General features: G+C 34.4%; 1 protein-coding gene across 1 annotated transcript in view; it reads left to right on the top strand.

The window, feature by feature from the left end:
- The window catches only part of LOC100864914 (protein O-mannosyl-transferase TMTC1), a 236,909-nt gene that overhangs the window by 196,884 nt on the left and 18,395 nt on the right, over positions 1-21,630 (top strand). Inside the window, exon 11 of the mRNA XM_012489393.3 lies at positions 19,819-19,959. Within this exon, the coding sequence (XP_012344847.1) occupies positions 19,819-19,959 (141 nt within the window). The remainder of the gene's footprint in view (positions 1-19,818; positions 19,960-21,630) is intronic.

The raw sequence follows: 21,630 nt of genomic DNA, 5'->3' as shown, positions 1-21,630 counted from the left end.
AAAATAGCCAACTTATAGAACGTGTCATCGATAAGAAAAATACTAAATATTTCTGCTCCTCCTGTCTTCCACATTTTATTAAAAGAAAATCGATTTATTATTGTATACCTCGTTTGTGCTGGTGACAATTCAATCAAAGTGGTATCTTCGATTTCGAGTCTCGTGCAAAAAAATATCGAGCATCTTCTCGATCGAATTTGAAACGAAGCAATCGATTCACGAATACACGACTCCTTTGTGAAAAATCCTCGTCGAATGGACGTAGCCTGGCCTCTATTTCGGGATAGCTCTCATCACTATGGATGTCATCATTTTTGGGAAAGGAGGGAGAGAGAAAGAGAAAACACGAAGGAGAAGTCCATTGTCTCTTCGCGAAAGCGAAGAATTCTAGTTCCTCTGGAGAATTTTAATTGACATTTTTATAATCTTTGCACGGCTTTATCGCTCGTGTTCTTTTGCATTGCAGAACTCACTCGTGCAAGACAATGTTTATTAATGAAACAGAGCATCTATCGAAGTTAATTGAAAAACAAATCGAGATCGGAAAGAAGAATGGCTGTGACTTTGTTTAATAATGTTTGCTCATCGTCTGTTAGTTTTTCTTTTAGTATAGTTTCATTTCGTGGAATTGTATTATGGTACTGTACGTCATGTTTTATTCGAAAAGATCGAGTATCCATCGAGTAAATTAATACACGAAACGAAGGAATGTGTACATAGAATTATTTTGCAAATTATTGTTGCGGATTATTATAAATTTCTTTTTTAAATTGTTGAAATTCTCCACTGATTGTTAATCGTAATTTTGAAGAGATAAACTAACGTTTGGTTCGATCGATAATAAATTTATCTTTTAACGAAATTATTTTTCCTGTTTTAAAAACATCGTGAGAATTTTAAAACAGAGGAAATTCGTCTAGTTAACCTCCTTTTCCATTCGTACTCAATTCTACTGCATTTCGCATTCTAAATCATCTAATGAACAAACACAACATCCTCGTTTCTGTGTACACAATATTCATTCGTTGTGAAACATTCCATGGACTGGTGCGTCCGAAGTGGCTATCTCGTTATCCGAGTCTCTGTAGCAGTTGTGAAAGAAAAAAAAGAGCGAGAAAGAGACGAAGGAGAGCCATTTCGAGGACAAAAATTCACCAGATTCAACTATGAGACGCGTTCTTGATATGCTCCTTTGTATTTTCGTTTCCCGTGTATTTTTCATTAAAGGTGCACGAGTGGTGTGTATGTGTGTGTGTGCATTGTAACAAGCTAATTAACACGTTGTCAAATGGAGTTGATATCGTTTACACAATTTTATTTGTGATTAAATAATGTTGATCGAGTCTGTTTGATTTGGTGTGATGTTCCCTAATGTTGAAATTGTTGTACTTTCGAATAATATTTTTTAATTCAACGAGTGTTAATTTGATCTGAATTGATTTTTATAAGCATAATTGCTGAATGTTAATCATTTGCAGATTTAATATTCAATTTTGTTCAATTTCTTTCAATTCATTTCAAAAACATAAAATATATATTCTTTTTTATTATATAATTAATTTGATGCCACATGTAATAAATGAACAATTCTACGTTCATTTCTTTATTTTAGACGCAGATGGGGAAATTAATTAAAAAGCAATTTTCCATACAATTGATTACAAATAAATACCTGGTTAAATTGTATATTCGATATATTTTGTGGAAAATTGTGTATTAATAACAGAGAAAATAGTATATTCGTGGAACATTTTTTAAAGAGTAAACCAAACAGAATTGGTTGAAGTTTATTTATTAAATTATAAGCAATTAAAGTTTGATGAAAAAAGACAGAGCAAGACAACAGGCGTGACAGAGAGAAACCTATCTCATATATATCCTCATCTCCTTTAAAAAAGTTTAAATAAAAACTTCAATCAACGTTTTCCTATACTAATTTCTTTATTCATTTCAGAATCCTCCAAAGATGTCCCACGAATATATCAATCAACACATTGCATACGTATTATTCAACTTTTCAACAAGAGAAAAATAAAATAAATGGCGAAGAATCGTATGTTAAAAATTAAACACGAAATGTTTAAAAGTATTAAGAAATAACAACGATCCAATAAGAAGAATCTAGAAAAGAAAGTAATTGCAATTGGAACAAACTCAAATCTGACTCTTTATTACATACGTAAATACTGTAAATAATTTCAAAGTTCTCTAGTATTACCAAATAACTGATTCAAATTTTTCTTATCGTTTCCTTATCGCGACGTGCCTTAAAACCACGCCAGATTATAGAGGTGCAATCGTTAAACCAAGGCCGCCAAGGAAGCCAACAAAAGTGCATTAATTAGCCACAGAGTGAAGTGGCAACCGTGGCCTCGCTTCTTCTTTTTTCTTTGTTTCCTTTCTCCACGTTCGACCCTTCTGCTCTTTTTCTCCCTTATTCTCCCTTGGGTCGGTCTCCGGCATTTTTCATCCCTTTTTCTCCCTTTCTCGGCACACCGCGAGCCACTTCTTAAGCCCCTTTTACCGTACCACGGCTAATGCACGGCGTTTTAACGCATAAGGCAACGTGTCTGACCGGAAATTGCCTCGAAGTATCTTAAGATATCTTCAGATAAGTAATCGATGGAAGAAATTTGAATTGGTCGAGGATAACGTGATTATTGATTTCATCATTAATGATTAATTGTACCATACAAGTACTACGATAATCTGCATTATGAAATAATAGAAATTGGTCGATGAACAAGATTTATTTTATAAAGAAATGCGATGATAAATCTGTTTCTGTTCATTTTTTAATCTCGATTAATTTGATGGCTGAAACGGTATATGGGCTTTTTGAAAATAGAAGTTTCATTAAAATCCAACGGGATAATTAATATTATGCAAAATTTATATATTATTTTATGGATATATCTTCCCATAAAATATGAAAAATGTGATTATATATTATTATACATTTGTAGAAGAAACAGATTCAGATATCGATGGCTACAATTTACAGCAATATGAATATCTATAATTCATGGCAACGTAAAATTGATTTTCAGTGCGATGATTTTCGAAAAAATAAATTATTCGGTCGTTATGGGATCAGCGCGAACAATTGTAAAACAAGTGGTGCATATATCACGATATAAGCGATTCTAAAAACCTTTCGTTTCACCGCGCTAACGAGGTTCTACGAACGAAGATTTATTTCCCGTTCGTAGCGTGCATTAATTCGTTGACGGGAACGATTTAATACGAATATAATTGGATTTCACTAAGCAACGAGACCTCAGGAAATCAGACAAGATCCGTTCGACTTTTGTTAATATTTATTACTGAAATTGACGTTTTAAAAATTAAAAATATATCATCAATGAAAATAGTTAAGAAATTGAATTTCTTAACTGTTTAAGATAACAGCGAAGAGTACACATTTCGAAGAATAATCAAGAACTTCAACGTAATATTTATATTATATTAAAAGTAAGAAAAAAAAAATGATTTCTCCCGATGAGAATACATTTCCTTTTTCAAACACGTAGGTTTTAAATTGATTTCAATGATCTAGTTAGTTACGAATTCAAGTTTCGACCAAACTATCCAACTATTTACAATAATTTCGGTAAAATATCGACTCGAGATTCAAAAGATCGAAAGTATCCAAAGTAACTATCCTTCCCCGCAACCGTCTCTAATCCAATTTGTTGGCTAATCTTCGGTTTCACCCCTCGATCTCGCAATATTTGCCCGCGAAAATGCAATCAATCCGGTAAACACGGACGAAACGTGGTCGACGTCGATGAAAAAAAGGAAAGGCGCGGTGGAAATGAACGAGGAGCACAACGACGGAAGGGGTGGAAAAGTAAAGAGAAACACTGGAAGAGCGTGGCCCGGGATAGGAGGAGGGGGGTAAAAACGATGCAGACGCGAGAACAGCAGCAGCTGCAACGTAGGCGAACGACTGCACCCGGATGAAAATTGCACTTGGACCTCTACGCTCTCTCTCTTTCTCTCTCTCTCTCGCTTGCAGATCTCATTTCCTAGGCCGGTGCCGGCCACCGACTGTCCCATTCATTCCATTCGGCCTTTCTTTGTCTACTTCCTGCCGGCCCGTGCCCTTTCACCGTCGGCCCGCAACCTGGTCGAGCGATATTACCTCTGAAAAATTGAACCTTCGACTAACTGCCAATTTCCTACGCTTGTTTCGTTCCAGCCAAATCGACCCCGCCGATTTTTTCGGCCACCGAATTATTCTTTTTAAGCGCGATCGAATCTTCTGAGTTGCGAATCGAAGGCTAACTTTCCTTACGTACTGGCGTCGTTGAATGATATAGCTAGTGAAACGAAACGAAAGATATAATTGGAATATAAATCCATTGGGAAATTATTTCGAGCGAATGAAATTTTGAAAAAATTGTCGCGTTACAAATTTCTGTGGACGATGAAATTCAAATAATGACTTTACCCTATTGCTTCGAAATCGAAACAAAACTTTGAAGATCTCGTTCCATGATCTGAATCTACGAACGAGACTAATACAGAAACTACCCTTTCTCAGACGCGATCTTCGCACGGATGTTAATTAAAATTAGCCTTGATCTGCGGGGATCTAGTTCCCTAAGCTGGCCGATTGTCCTCGATCCGCTCAACAGCGACGAATTAGTTTTCGATCAGCCGTCCGAAATTTCCCCAAGGAGGGATTCGGCCAAGTTTTGCCCACCGCGGGGAGCCGCGCATCGGCTAAGTAATTTAAAATAGCCCGAGATTGACCGGATCGGTGGTCCAGTAATAATTGAGAGCAGAAGAACGCGTGATCGAAGTTTCTCGCTCGCGTAGAAGTTTCTAGGTTACGTTCGATGGCTGTTATTGCATTCGGAGGGGGAAAGAAATGGGTTCGAGGCGTCTGGAGAATTGTCGGGGAGGAATGAGAAACGTTCTGGACGGAGAGAAATACGTAGTCAATCGATGGAACGCCGCTAGGATTGAGAGAGAGAGAGAGAGAGAGAGAGAGAGAAAGAGAGAGGCGACTCGAGTTTGCTTTTCATTCGACGTCAAGCGCTGCCCTGTTTTCTCTGAACGAGTCTCCCCTCCCCTTTCTTATCGTTCTTTATCTCATTCACTTGGCTTCAGAAGCAGGGGAAAACTCTTCTTCTCGCGTGTCTTCGTGCGTGTTCTCTTTTTTGTTCAGACCTGATTTCTCATTTTTATTTCTCGAAAATTAAAATTATCGAAGGGGAGCCTTTAATTCGCTTTTAATTCGACGTGGTGGAAATCGGGGACGGAAATTTAAGGGATGATAAAATCTATTCTCGAAGTTTTCTTGTTTATTGTTGTTATATCAATTGGAAAGTGAAATGATCGATATTTTACATCATGATTCTCTTTTGATGTGACTGAGTATAGATAATAATGCTAACGATGAAGTCACGAAGGAAAGAAAAGGTATAAATGGAATAATTTCTCATTAAATAAAAAGAAAAATTGTATAAATAAGAGCTAGAGAGCTAATAAAAAAGTACTACAACGATAACAAACAAAAATTAGAAAAGTTACGAAATGATTAATTCTTTAAAATCTCTACTCGAATAAGAATAAAATATTACTTACGAATATATTTCAATTATAAATTTTCAACAATATAAGATTAATTTTTCCATGAAATTAATCCACCCACCGAATATATAATGAAACAGTAATTCCAGCAGCGCAGGGGAATTCGAGAGAAACTGTATCACTGATTTCACGAAACTTATTCAACAAGTTTCATCCAACTAAAACGTCGCCATTTTTTAAACGTCGAGCCCGATAAGTGTGGATCGTGGCGAGGTGAATTCACGATCACCGGCAATAATCGTAAACGCATGTAACAGGTCTTGGGGACCTGTGTCCCTACGTAAATCGTCACCCACACTTTTTACGAGAAAGGAGAGGGTGGAATAAAAGGGAAAAGGGGAGATGTTTACATCGTGTTGTCGCTTGCATATCAACGAGGAAAGAAATGGATATACATCGGGAGGGAAAATTTTTACACGAGCATTACGCGATCTTACGATCGCGATAACGCATTATACGATTGCGATTTTACGACGTCGCTTTTATACTGTTATTCGGGACGCGAGGCACACCTATGCTGTGTAAAAATATAGGTGGCCTGGTAGTAAATCAAGCGCGAGGAGAATCCACCGAATACGTTGAGCCGCGATAAAAATTCCTGTTACTGTCGTTCGTGGCTGTGTGTGCTCAGGTGGAGGCGGAAAAGCTACTCTGCCCGTGAGATACTAATGCAACGGGTTTTATTGTTTATCGACTTGTCTGATCTCGACTTAACTTTTCGAAATTGATAACTTTAGAAATTGACGAAAAATATAAAAAATCTTTTTCATTACTTTTCAGACAGAAATAGCGCGTTTCGTTTTTCCAAATTTACGAAAGGAAATTATAACAGGTTGTTCGTCAATACGTTGGATAAAGTTTGAACGAAGTTGAAAGTGATAAATCTTTTATTATAATAATGGGCTCGAAGAATATTCGTATTATTCGTAATCGCGTAAATTGTGGATCGATCCATGTTTCTTATTTTCTTATGGGGAACAAATTTTCTAATCAACTATTAAATGCAAAATCGTGGGTGAATGTAACAAACACACGATACGTAGTTTCTCTGGAAAGGAAAGCAAATTAAAGCAGCTTTAAAATCCCCATAAATATTCACGACGATTAATATCAATAAATATTGGAGGAGATGACACGATCCGATATACCCGATATACTCATTTACACGGATGGAAACATTAAAACGTTAAACGCTGGATACATGGAGGCACGTATCACATTAGCGATACATGAATATACAAACGAGTTTAATCGTGGCCAATGCGAATATACACACCTTCGAACTTTCGTCCGTTAATCGAGTTTCCATCGTTTGTCGGCCACCTTGTTTCCTGAACAAAACCAAAGAATAATTACCATCGAACGTATTGATTCCATCGTATCGCGCAAATAGAATCGCGAGATATTAAGCATCAACGTGTGCACGATGAATGTATAGGGGCAATACAGGATAATAGTATGGTGTCGTGGAAACAGTGAGGCCAATTTATTCACCGGCGTTTCCGCTGGACGAACAATAGAGGCCTATAACACATTCATCGGTCTTTTCTAGCACGAGAGGGCACGCATTGATCATTGTTCCAATACGACAATGATCCATTTTACGTGTGACAAGGGAGGATTGATTATCAATTATAGACGGATAATAATCATCGATTTTCTTCCCCCTCGTTGTTCCACTTGTTTTCTCCGCTATTATTTTTCGAAATAATTTTTATAAAATCGTTTAATCTTCAAAGTTCATTTTCGTTGTTAATAACTGATCTTCTATAGATGGCTTAGAATTTGTAACGTTAAGAAGATAGAATTTCAAGGGGGGGGGGGAGGGGGATATTAAAATAAATAGGCGGGGAGGTTTAATCTGCCTGTCAGGCAGAGATAATGTTTAAGTTCAACCCTTTCCAACATTTTAACGCTGTATTCCGATTTAATTCTAATTATATATATTCTTGTTTGCGGGATTTGAAATGCAAGATTTTAATTACGAAATTATATATAGAAATAATAATCTAATAATATTAAATTTAAGTAGGAGCATAAATGTTTATATAATCGTCTTTATTTCTTTCTGAATTTACGTTTATTCTATTTTCAGAAATGTTCAAATAATTTAAGCTAACCATAAATTTGCAAATTTTTGCTTCTAAATTTATCAATAAGAAGTGGAGAAGTTGTCGAAAAATTTCTTAAATTTTCATTAGAATATCAAAATTAGAAAGTCTATTAAGTATGATTCGAAACGGATTAAAAATCAATTCAATTCGATAAAATATAGACGTGAAACGTGGTTGAAAAATTGTCACAACACTCGTTCCTTCTATTTCAATATGGTTTCTGATGCGCAATAACACGACGATGGTAGTACATCGTTATATCATAATAAGAAGTCGGATACAGCCAATCCTTCCCTTCTCGTCGTCTTCCTTTCCGTCCTCTTATCCAGCTTTGTCGTTGCTTTAACTTTACGATCTGCTGCAACCATAAACTCGTTCTATCGAAAATTACGGCAGGATGTCCACCAAGAACCGAACTACATGGAGCTATTATCAAGAAAAATTTTTCATCTTTCATGCGAATATTGGCATCAAAGTGATGCATATTGTCCACTTTCAACTTCGTTCAAACTTCATCCAACCTGTATTAATGAACAACCTGTCGTAATTTCCTTTTGGAAATGGAAAAATGGAACGCGGGATTACTGTTGAAAAGTAAAGGAAAAATTCGTGCAAAATCGTACACCGGGGTAAAACTGGAATAAGTAATTTGTAATTATTTCTTCTAACAAATTTAACATGTTCGATGATCAATTAAATAACTACTTTTAATATATTTTTAATCATTATCGATTCTTTTCTTTCTTCAATTTCATTTCAATCTCATTTTCCACGCTTTGTGTATCCACGATTTTTAGCTTTTAGATCGATTAAAATATATCGTACGAATCTGTTTGAACCGTTCGTGTTATAAACAGATATTAAAGAAACATGGTATCCCTTATTCAATACTCATGTAAAAAAGTATGCGAAAGGGATGAGACATGGGGGGCGGCGAACACACACTCCGCTACACTTTATCTCCTTCTTATAAATGAAACAGGTTATTTATTATCCAATAAAGAGACACTGCTGGTACGCGACACCCTTGCGGATACTTTGCCGGGGTTGTATCCTCTGACGTGTAAATATCGAGGTTTCCCTGTGACTCCCTCCTGAGAGTAGCCAGACACATTTTATCTTTCACACCCCTTTTCTATACTACGTATTTCTCATTCCATCTGGAAACATTTCAAAATAAATATTGCATTAACTGTGATTTCAGATGTCGAATGATAACTATCTTATGGAGAATAAGAAAATATTATGAAGTAGGAGGATTTATATCCATCGTTAAATAAGGAAAGATTTATAATTTTAAAAAATTGAAATTTAACGAAGCAATGGCTCATAATGATTTTGTTGTGAATCATTTTGCAATCTCATCAAAATTATAAACATAGAGGTATTCGGTGTAATAAAAAAATTTTCATACTATTTTTATATCAATCACGATATTATTTTCGTACGATTTAAATTCTGAAAAATGTGTTTGCCAAGTGAAGTCATATATTATTTGTCGGCCAAGGCCATTTTCCTAATTACGAATCTGCCTCTTGCCGCCTCACAATAATAATAACACTCTATGGGCTCTCAGCTTTTGTCACATCTGCCTTTCATTCAAATAATTAACGCTGCACTCCGTTCTTTCTTTAGTTTATGAAGTGCTACGAAGAGAAGTTGCAGCATAGTGACGTAACCAAACCAAGTGTCTCAGAAAGCGAGTCAGTCTTCCAAAGAGACCAAAGTTTTGTTTTAAATATAAATGTTTAAAAGTTCAAGAATATTATTTTGCAAGTATATATATTTTCGTAAAGCAACGCTGTTCTGACTTTTTCCATTTTCTTCGCCTTCTTTTCGCATTATCTAAAGTTTCTTCTCGAAAAGAATTTTTTCATTGTATTTTATCCTATTTAATGAAATATCTAAAAAGATATGCCCCCCTTTCCATTAACAGTCGCCCCCAAAAAAAAGTTACAGCGCACTAAAAGAATAATTCTTTACCATTTAATTAAAAGGAAAATTAAATCGACATCTTTATTGATCTCTGAGAGAACAGCTTCTAATACTTTTCAACCAACTTTTACAATTTTTTTAAATTTATACGAAGATATTTAATACATTCAATAATTGCTGTAATATAATCTAACTTAGACGAAAAATTCGAGTTTTAATTTTAATTTTAATTTTAATTACAAATGTATAATGGTGAATCAATTCTTCAAATTCAATTTTATAAAATCAAATCTTCTCACGTTTGAAAGTGTTATGTACTCTTGGATATATAAGTATTAATATATTTGTAATCTAATCGACGGATTAATAACAAATTACTCGTTCCTTTTTTAGTTCCTTTATTTCCTATAATATCCTTCTTTTCTGAAACACATTCCTTTTATTTTCCTTTCGCATGTTATCCAATAATAAGTATAATAAAAAGAAAACAGTATAAGCTCTTTTAACGTATACATACTAACGTTACACGATCTACGCTCTATAACCAATTCATCCCACGCGATATGCATCACAATCAACTTTCGATGTAGCCTTGCAATTCCAAGTTGCACGCTTCTCGAACCTGTCTCGCCAATAATTCACCTCTAAATGGTACAACATCGAGATCTCCTGTATTCGAAGAGTCACGTATTAAGTTGGATCTCGGTATCCCCGATTCTCTGCTGAACGACTTAGTTCCACCCGTTCTTGAACTTCCGCTGTTTCGTGGCATTCAACGATCAACTACGTGAGCGAGTGCGCGCATGCGGAACAAAAAGTTCGATTGCAGAGAACGATCGCAACACGAGACACGGTTGCAATATCTTAAATTGCTCGCGGATAATCGTATCTCGCCTAAAGATTTCGTTGACTGGCCGCCTCGGTTTTTATCCAACGCGAGAGGGAAGGAAAAAGAAGACGATGAAGGAAGACGTGTACTCTTGGAAAGCTTGACAAAGCGGATTTAATTAAAACTTCCAACGAATCGAATACAGCCCGGGGATATTTTCGGCCAGATGTATAAGCAGTTTCCAAGTTCATGGAAAGGGTTGAAAGCAAGGAGTTGACCGATGCTTCGAACGAAACTTGCGAAGATTTCGATTTTTCGAAACAAAGAGGGAAAAGTGATACGTTAAGTGATAAGAAATTGGCTTTATATAGATTTTTATTGGAGCATCGAGAGAAGTGTAAATGTATGGTGTAGTGATTTAATACAGAAAATTAGAGAACAAATTTTTCTTTATTTCATTTGGGATTATATGGAGTTCTTGCATCCCTCCAACAAACTTCAATCTGTTTGAGTATAATTTTGAGTTAAAAAAGTTATAATTAATCATACAGAATATATAAAGACGTTTTACTTATCACCTTGCACAAAATGAAACGAAGATACAAGATATTAATTGATTCATTCGTAGGCGAGTTCAAATAAATTCCTTCGATTAAGTCTTACGGCTTTTAAATAATATTGTTGAAATATTGTATGCATCATTGATTCAACGAAATTGAAAAAAAAAAAAAAATGGGAGACGAAGCTTTGAAAAATAGTTGCTGTTTATTGTTGGAGTTTCATTTCGTTTCGTTTAACTGATGGGAACATTTATTGTCATTAGCAGTGAACATCATGGATCGTGTTATATTGGAAAAATATAACAATAGTACGTGAAAACAATAGGTGAACATAACAATAGTTACTAAATAAAAATTTAAAAATCGGTATGGAATTGTTAAATCTTGTTTGTGATTACTTGCTATCTCTTTGTACTTTATACAATTGAAATATAATAGAGGCTTATTGTAAATGATCAACAATATTATGGCGCGAATCTCTTTCAGCTTTGTTTCAACAACAAAATCAAAAATTGAAATTCATAAATTAATAATTCATAATTTACTTTGGATAATTTATTCGATATTCAAAAGTTATTGAAAGGAATGAACGATATCAAATTTCTTTTGAAATGTTGAACGCGATTAAAAAATGATATACACACTGCCTTTTTTTTTAATAAATATCTTTTCCAAATAGAAATAAACGAACGTTTCTAATGAATAACTAAGGATTAAATAAAGATAATCGTTTTTAAAATTATATCACGAAACTTAGCAAAAAAGAAACTACACAAATTTGTCGCGTCTTTTTAACTTCTTTGCTACGCGTGTTCTATGCGCGAACTTTCCGCCAAGTTTCGAACTGCAGCCGATTGATTTTCTCTTAACTTGATCTCAAGTTATTCTCCCGGGCATGCTACCAGCCTCGAAGATCTTTCATGGGGAAGGCGCATCATGAAGAAGTTTAATGAACAGGTTAAATTAACCGATGGAATCTTAAAGTTTTACGACTCCTCGGTTCCGCTATTTCATTTATAATCTTCATGTTCCCGAAAGTCAAGTGCATTTCGATAGTATTTTCTTATTGAAAAGAGACCAGACAGGTTTTATTAAAGAGAACAATTAAAATATTTTATCGGTCAGTTGGATACAATTCTCGGTTAGATAATTCAAATGGTTTAATTATTTTTGATGTAACGAATTTTTTATATAATTTACTGAGTGATAAGTTAATACAGAAATTATTGATAGAACATAATTTTATTTGAAAATTTGTTGAATTCTTTATTTGAAAAATTATTTTGAATTCTAATTTTTCTATATTTACTTGGATTCCTTTTCAAAATAATAAAATTTTATGATATCTTTTCTTCCTCAGATGCAGTATATATATTATAAAAATGGATTTAAGAAATGAAACATTTTTAATTTCTTTCCAATTTCTTTGACTAAAATAGGATTAAAAGTTTCCACAAGATTGATTGAGAAGATCTGGTAAATATGAAGTTATTAGTTAAAAATATCTGTGAAAGAAGATTTTCAGATGGAAAAGTATGCTTTCAATAACGATATTTCACCGTTTACCATAAAGGAAGTGAAAAAGGGGAGGAAGAAAAATGTGAAAAGAATATTCTGACTAAAGTTTTCACTTCAAATGTAGTTAATCGTCTTTAATTGAACTTATTAAGAAAGTCTTTCAAGTGACACCCCCTTCCCGATTTTCAAACTGCTTTTAAGAACCGTTTCATACGTTTCATTCGTTTCCATTTTAAATTCATTGCGAAAATACTTATTAAAAATTGAAGATCGTTTCTCATTGAAATGATGTTTCCCTTCCTTCTTCTTGTCACGATCAATTTTCGAAATTCTGCGGTAATCAGTCGAAAGCGAAATAATCTTGATCATATTGAACGGTCTTTTCGAAATAGACCTTCAAGTTTTCAAAAACTGAAATACAGCATTTCGAGAAACGTAAAAGCAGAGTTTGTGAAGAGCGGTCAAGAGATAAGACGTAATGAAAATACTCGCTTCTTCGTAAGATAAGCTTTAATGCTTTCTACTATATGAATGTGGGCAGAAACCCTCCAGTTCTCACATGTTTCCTTTGAAGCAATATTACGAGAAAGACAAAAAAGTGTATAATATAATAATTTTATAAATAATCTTTTTACGTTTGGCTAGAGATATCTAAAAATTTAATTAAATGTTTTAATCTTTAAATTAAAATGGTATGAAAGAATACAAAAATAGTATCAAGAGAGAGAGAGAACAATTGTACTTTCGATTTCTTTCTTTCTTTTTTCCATTCATGATTCATTCTAATAAAATTTCAAAAAATTTAAACCCTCATAACTCTAAAGATAATCTTCAGACTTCTTCTATTCAGACCTCTCGCAGCTATTCCAAATTTATGTATATCCCAAAAATTCATCTTGTATTAGATTTATAAATAAAAGCATATATACTTCTCCCTCAAATTTTCGATATTTCATAGATCTGATCGACTAACCTCATGCATAACGCATTCGAAAGCTACATCAGACATTTTAATGTTTATCGACTTTCACATTTATACGGGACACTTTCAGAATTTCGAATCATCGATGCATTAAGATTAGCATGTAAAATTCTACAGGCTCGCCTGGTACGTAGATTTCAACCGTGCCATTTTTAAAGATTGCGTTTGATCCTTGGAAAGAAATCTCGTTTCTAAGCAATCTTCTTCTCCAAGTACGTATTTTTTGAAATAAGAAATATGGAGTGCGACCAAGATACTAATATTATATTGATTTTCGCCGCTCACATTCACGCAAAGTTTCAATAACCATATATCATGAAAAATTGGCACGCTGTCTGAGAAAATTATAACGCATAGTTCTACGATCTAAAATTATTTTATATTATTGACTAGTGTATAATCAGAGATATGGTTATCCAGTTATGTATTGTTTTAGGAATGTGGCAAATTTGATCTCGTGTATATTTATCGATGAAATTTATGATAGTATAATTTTATGTTACTGTCGTTGATTTTCAATGTTTCTACTTCGTGTGAAACTGTAATCGTTTCTTGTTTATCTAATGATTCTGTATTTCGAAATTTTTCATAATGATACGAAGAAATTAAGAGGTTTACGAAATTATATATGGTATTTATATATTCCCCAAATCTAATATTTATCACATTTTTTTTTAGCAACAAACACTTCTATATTCGTTGAGAAATCCAATATCGCCGAAAGTTTCTTATTGCATAATTCATTTTCTGCCAATACGACTTTTCAATAAAAGTTAAATTCCTGTTTAAAATTTTATTTATCTGAGTCTATTCAAGACTAGAGAGTTAGATCTCAAAGGATTAATGTATTTTGTTACATACCATTTTAGTTTTATTAATATCTATTGGTAAAATTTATCACGTGAAAAATTGTAGGACATTTTACGTCTTCCTAATTATTCTTTCTTTCCATTAATTTTTTCGTTATTCTTATTAAAAAAAAAAAAACCTGTTTAATTCGTCTCGTCTGTTCCACTATAGAAAAAAATTAGTAGAATTCTGAATAAATCTGAAAAATCCATTTTGAATTCATTTTCTAACTTTTAATTATTGTTCTTTGCAAATTTCAAAGAAAAGAAAGAATAGTTCGTATAAACAGATTAAACTATACACATCAAACGTCAGGACTAATAGGATTTCGCGAACAATTCCGCGCAATTTTATTTTCACGATGCAATGAATCTCTTTTTTAAAACTTTTAGAAAGAAAAAATCCCCGAACAATGTCCAAAGGTAAAGGGGAAAAAAACCTGTATTTCGAAATATTTCGTTCGAAAAAATCAATATGATCGATGATCAAAAACATTATATATACCTGTACTTCACTTCATAATCTCGACATTTTCGAGGAATTACTTTTCAATCTCATAATCAACATTCTTAAAAAATCCTATATCAAAGATTCTCATTCTACGATAATTTTAAAATTCATCCCAAATACACACAGAATATTTCACATACAATATTCTACATACATACCAATACTATTCATCTCTAAATTAATTCTAGAAATTCTATCGTTCGTATCTTGCGCAATATGCAAGAGGAGAAGCAACAACGAAGGAAAACGAAGAAGGAAAACAAAGAAAAGGGGAAGAAACGGGAGAAAAAGGAAGGGATATACATGCGATTCATCCGAAACGCGTCGAATAAAACGGATTCACCGCGGGAACGTGAACATGCATCACAGACTCGATAGAATACCCGTTCGGATTATACCCTCCCTTTTTCGACGCTGGCCGATCCACTCACGCCGGATTTCTTTCTCCGTCCTCCCTTTATCCGCTTTCTTCATTTCGTTGTGTGTAACTTGCACGCGCGACGATCCCATCTCCTCCACCTACGCTTTCTCCTTCGACCTTCGCGCGCACCCTTATTGAGCTCTCGCAGACAAACCCTCTCTCCCCCTCCATCGTTACGAAACAACTATCCTCGAGATATCCTCCCAGGAATTCTTCCCTTTCTCTCCCTGTACACCGGTTTTACATTTCTCTCCGTCTCTCTTTCTGATATTACGCGTGGTTACGATCCGTATGTCGCGATGCTACCCTTAATATCGAATATTACGCCGATAAGGGAACGACATTTGCCCGACGTCTCGATCGAGTCAATTTGCTGCTTACAGATGTCACGCGATTGGGGAACACGTGTGGGGGTTTAGGTTCTTTTATTCTTCAATTGCGTAGGAAGAGGTTTTTGTAATGGATAGAGTTTAGGAGAATAGTAAGATGATTTCATGGTTTACAAGATATATTTCTTTTTATGTTTCTTTTTAATATCATACCTATAGTAGGATGATTCACGAAATATTATTACTTTGATTTTTGTCATTGTTATTATCTGCAGTAAAAGATTTATTATTTCAGATCTAATTTCATTTCTTCGGAATATATATTGAATTGAGAAAACATTTAATAAACTCCAAGATGGAAAATTTCATTTTTTAGAATTACTCTCTTGTGAAAACTTATATTTCAAAATATGAATTATTAAGTTTTTTCCTTTTTTTACTGATTTCATCTCTCTTCGTTTTATTCAAACTTCTCCCTCCAACAACCGATGTCAAATTTATGCGTAACGAAATAAACGAGATCGACGAAATCAAAACGATCAGAACACCACGTAAATTACAATTGCGTTAATTAAATTGTAATGGAGACAAGGAACTCCAGATTTCACTTTCCCCGTATGAAAGCTGGTTACGCTGTGCTTGACTACGAGCAACGGGTTGCAACTGAAAGGGTGCGAGTGACATTTTATTAAGTGCAGAGTTTCATGCTTCGAAGCGATTTAGGTGTACACTACGCAGCAGAAGTTTCATGTCGGCCACCAACGTGCAGTTAAATCATTCGAATCTTGTAAGGTGGCCGGTGATTTAAAGAGGTCTCATTTTGGACCCATTACCCGTACCCTATGCCTGTTCGCGGGTTCCTACGCTTTGTAATTATGTATCGTTGCTCCAAGATCGCTTTAAGGTAACGCTTCATTATGGGGGTGTGCTTATTCTACCGATTGCAGACGTGAACGTATGTTGTACAGGATTTCTCAAAACAAGTGGTTCGAAAGGGGTTAACTCTACGCGCAAAAATTAAATCGAAAAGGAAAGAAAGGATTTCGTTGTTCGAGACTTTTGATTTTGGAGAGAATTGAAATGAAATTTGAAAATGACAGTGTTGGTATAATTGAAATTTTGAAAAAAAGGATTTTGAAAAGTGTGGAAAGAAGAGAAGGATTGAATGTGGATTAAAACTTTTTTGAAAATTAACTTTTTAAAAGGAAAAATTTTATTCTTCCTTTCCTCGACTTATTTCTGTAGAAATTTCCTCTTCTTAACACTCCTTTTTTGAAACACTCTGTACACCATTATAGGTGTGATTTAATTGAGCTTGAACTATATTATGTTCGTGTGATTGCATTATTTGTTTCTCTAAAGAGATTTAAATAAATAAATCATCGTATTATTGTTGCATATGAAATCACTGATTTTACAAATGTGTTAAATTCTTCAATATTTAATGATTAAACGTTTCGTCAAATAATATTTAATATTATTCCGTTAATAACATTTATTATCAATGAAGAACTTCGAATTAGTTGAGTATATTATAATCGATGTTTTATCAATTGATTTATTTTAAAAAAGAATATTGTGCGTGACAACGAACGATGAATTATTAAAATCGAATTTCTTGAGTATTTTATTAAGTTTTGATGTATAAAAAAGTAATCGAAAAACATTTGAAAAAGTTATATCTGCTTTGAATCTACAAAAAATGTATAATATAACTTTGATAAACTTTAATCTATCAAATTTTATTTATGTATTTCTTTACGATACGTTCTGAACAAATTTTAAATAATTATTTAATCTTCAAAAGGAAATTATTTCTCAAAGTACAGAGTATTCCAGAAGGACGCAATCAAATTTTATTCTACTTTCTTTAAGGATAAAAAGGGATTATATAAATATATTAACTCTACTTTTGAACGAGAAATTGAAACAGATAAATATTAACAAATACAATCATATTTATTAACAAACTAAAATGAAGTGGATTTTAACACGTATCTTTTTTCTAATGAATAACATGAAATAAGCTACATCCCATAAACAGAGACAAAAATAATTAAACTTTCATCCAAGTTAATTTCCATTAAAGTAACAGTTAATTTCGAAATAAATTAAATTTTTTTTTCTCGATTCAAATTAAACAACAAGACAAAGTTGTGTTTCTTTAAAATTATAAGACAGTTAACGTTGAGAAACGTCGACCATTCCCTTCGTTTCGTTTTTCCGGCGATTGTTTAGCCACGAAATATTCTTTTATATTTCGATAAGAAAGTTTAATTCAGTTTCCATGAAGTTCCGTTGAAAAATCACGACGAGATCGTGTCGTTCCACCCACGGAAATATAATATTGTTCTATAATCCTCGCGTTATGAATTGCGTTGCTTCGAAGAATCAGACTGTCAGAATATACGTTCCTCGTCAGAAAGTTAAGAAAGTTTTGTCAGAACGCGTTCCCACCGTAATACATTTTCCCTAACTGCATTACCTCTAAATTGGATTGGAGGGGGGTGCGGTGGAATTAAATAAGAGGTGGAATTCCGCTCTTAAATACCGGCCATTGTTGTACATACATTTTCTTGTACACATCTACGTGTATACATGTACACCGTATAATAATAGAAAAAGGATAGAGAAATAAGCAGATATATTGTGATAAATTTAAAAGAGACTTTCCCTCGAAAGTTTTCGTACGAAATATTTTTTGGAATAATAGATATAAACGAGATACACTGCGTATAATTATTCTTATTCCGAAAACTACTGAATGATAAACTAAAATTTCTTACACGAGAAGATAATTTCGTGGTATTAATTTCTCTTAAAATTAAAAATCTTTGAAACCTGTTCCATTCAGAACACGATCGAAACTTTCATTTACAAAGAATCACAATAGCCTCGCCGTTTTAATTTCCTCGTCCATTCAAACGCGATAATTAAACCACGATAATTATATTGTAGAAATAGATATCCATTTCTAGAAATCCAGTCAACCGTATGGGCGTCCAGTAATAAAGGAAATTTTCGAGAGGGAGTTTCCACGAAACGTAATATCCTGTCCACATGGGAAGAGTCGAATCGTTGAATCGTTTCGCTCGAAAGAACTACCTAATTCACCTTTCACGCCATTGCAAGTTCGCCTTTTATTCCACCACGATGCCACTTCCACACACGTGTCTACACACACACACACATACGCCCCCGAATCCTCAATCCGCGAGATTGAAAGCGGAGAGTTCGCTGTTTCGCCTTTGTCTCTATGGTTCAGAGTGCACCTCTCCCCTCCCTCTTCGATAGTTTTCCCCCTTTCAGCCGAGAAGTTGGAGGCAATTTCGTTGGAGTGGCCAGAAACTTCGCACGATGCTATCTCTTATCGAGCGTGGCCAATGGTGGCGGCTCGTTAGCCATTTGCACCTTGGCCGCGCACAAGCCGCCGGTTGGCTGTGTTAATTAACCAGCTGCTACGGTTTGTCCTAGCGAAAACATCGCTGTCACGTTGTTTGGGAATTACCTGATCAAACAGAATGGTTGATGCGAGCAATCCACCATGTAACGATACAGGGAACCTGATATTATCGATTAGGGCAACGGATACGATAATAATTCGGGTGAATATGATTCGGATTCGACTTAGTAATGGTTTCACTTTGATGACGAATTTTACACGATCTTTCGTGTTTTTCGATTCGTAGCAATGATAACCTGTCTAGAGAATGCTTTTTAACAAATGTATAAAGATCAAAAAATGAAAATAACACGATACCTATTACGATGATTTAGTAAGATGAGTTTATTTATTTTATTATTCTGATCTATCTCCTATCGAAAAATTACGTATTCGTGCGATAAAAATCCAATGTTAAAAGTGTTATCTTCTCCAGCTGTGGCGTAATTTTACTTCTCGTTAACTCGATTCCAGATTAAAATCGCTATAATCCCTCGCTGTGTTTGCGTATATTTTCACGATACTGGGCAAATTTGCAAATTTTCAAAAAAGGACGAAAATTGTTCCAATGATCAGCTCTATTGCCGATTATTACACGAGCACATGTGCTCGTGTGGGCAGGGGAAGGGAAAACGGAATTATTCCCTCTCCCCCTTCTACGATTAAATGCATGGCAATGCACTCGTTAATCACTTTGTAAATAAGCGGCGTTTATTTGATTACAGGCTGTGGCCGACGTACGCCAGTGCGCATAACAACCTCGGAACACTCACGGTGGGCGATCAAGCGGAGCAACACTTTTTGGCAGCAATACACGCTCAACCGGGCCACGTGAACGCTCATTACAATCTTGGCCAGCTTTACAGGTCAGTTTTTAAAACGAAAAAGTTATCACGTTGATAAATTTAACGACAAATTAAGTTAAATGCGGAATATCTCTCTCTTCGATCTGTTTTCTTTTAACAGTTGAAATGATTTCATCAATAATTGATTGGACAAGGCTCGTGTTAAGATAACGTGTGTCTTTAAATAGATCATACATGATATTCTTTTGCTTGACAAATTCAAGTTTAATTTCATTAATAAATGTTATATTTTCTGTTACTTTCAACTAGATAAAAAAAAAGTCTATCTTTCTTCTTTACTTTGCTATTTTCTTTGACGACAATAATTTGGTCAGCTTTTATACCCGTACTATACTATATGATCAGAACAGTTTCTTATTTTCGATGTTTCGCTCGTTAGATGATTCAAAAGTGGATTTCAAAGAGTTTCGTCGAATTTTTCGCATTAGGTTCTTAATTTCCCCTTAATTGTGAAACATATTATCTATATTTTACAACGAAAGCTAACTAAACTAATCCATTCGAGCGAGGAATAAACAGAGAGACAGGCGCACCGGTTAAAACAACAACAACAAGTTAAAATCTAGGATAATTCGACCGAATGCCCCGAGGTCTAATGAAGTCCCCCGTCGCGCGGAGCGGACAAAATTACGAGAAGAATTCCAAATCCACCGCCGTTCCACTTTATTAATGATATATCGAGGCAATGGTATACCGAAGTACACGCGCCGCGATAAATTTAGCGTGGCAAGGTAATTCTGGCGGCGTGGTCAAAATTAAACTTTAATTAACGCCTCCTGCCTGATAAATTAAAGTTTAATTGACGGTGGGGGCGAGGCGTGCGTGCGTACGCCCGCCATAGTTCGTCCACTAGATGCCGCCCTACACCCCCTATACCCTATTTTCGTCTGGTTCTGGAGGGAAAACAATGCCCATAAATTTTTCGCCCTTCCAACGCGAAGGAATTTTACGCCGTTAAATCCCTGGAAGCGCGGCCTGCGGATTACCAAGCTTATGAAGCGTGTTGCGTATCTCGGGATTCGAAGTCTTGATGAAACGAGCTCGTTCGCAGATCATTGATAACCACGTAGTTTCGCCGATAAACCGTGAAACTAGTTTCTCAGTTTGCCAAGCAATGAGGATTTGAGTAGTGGGTGAATTGTTGTTGCAAAGGGAAATGGAAAAATCGACATTTTGGGGTTTGAAGTTTTCGATTTTTTTATGTTAATGCCTCTTCGTGTACGATAATTTAAATTGTTATTAAAAAAATGATTTAATAAGAATTAGCTCGCTTATTGGTTTTAATGCATGTGTTATAATTTTTTATTTTTATCTTGTTTATTTATCGCTTATTGTTTTTTTTTTTTCATCATCGTTGATTTATGGACAGACAATATTTTTAAAAAGATTATTCGTTATAATTACGGGCGAAATATTTACAAGAAAAATGCTTCTGTTAGAGTATAATATTAATCATAATTATAATCTTAATGATTTTGTTTACGCTCTTCGATCATTGAAAATCACTGAAATCACATTATATTAGCACGTCATTCGCTTGAAACCAAAATCACGTGAACGAAATTTAATTATTTTTTATAACCAATATTAATTAATACATACATAACTAATACATACAATAATAATATATAAATATACGTCGCATCTTTCAATATCATATAAATCCATACC

Source organism: Apis florea, unplaced genomic scaffold (genome assembly GCF_048593485.1).
Source record: "Apis florea isolate Af1SG1 unplaced genomic scaffold, ASM4859348v1 contig_2980_pilon, whole genome shotgun sequence".
Lineage (NCBI taxonomy): Eukaryota > Metazoa > Arthropoda > Insecta > Hymenoptera > Apidae > Apis > Apis florea.
The sequence above is the reverse complement of the archived record's forward strand: the minus strand, read 5'-3'. Positions and strand labels throughout refer to the sequence as shown.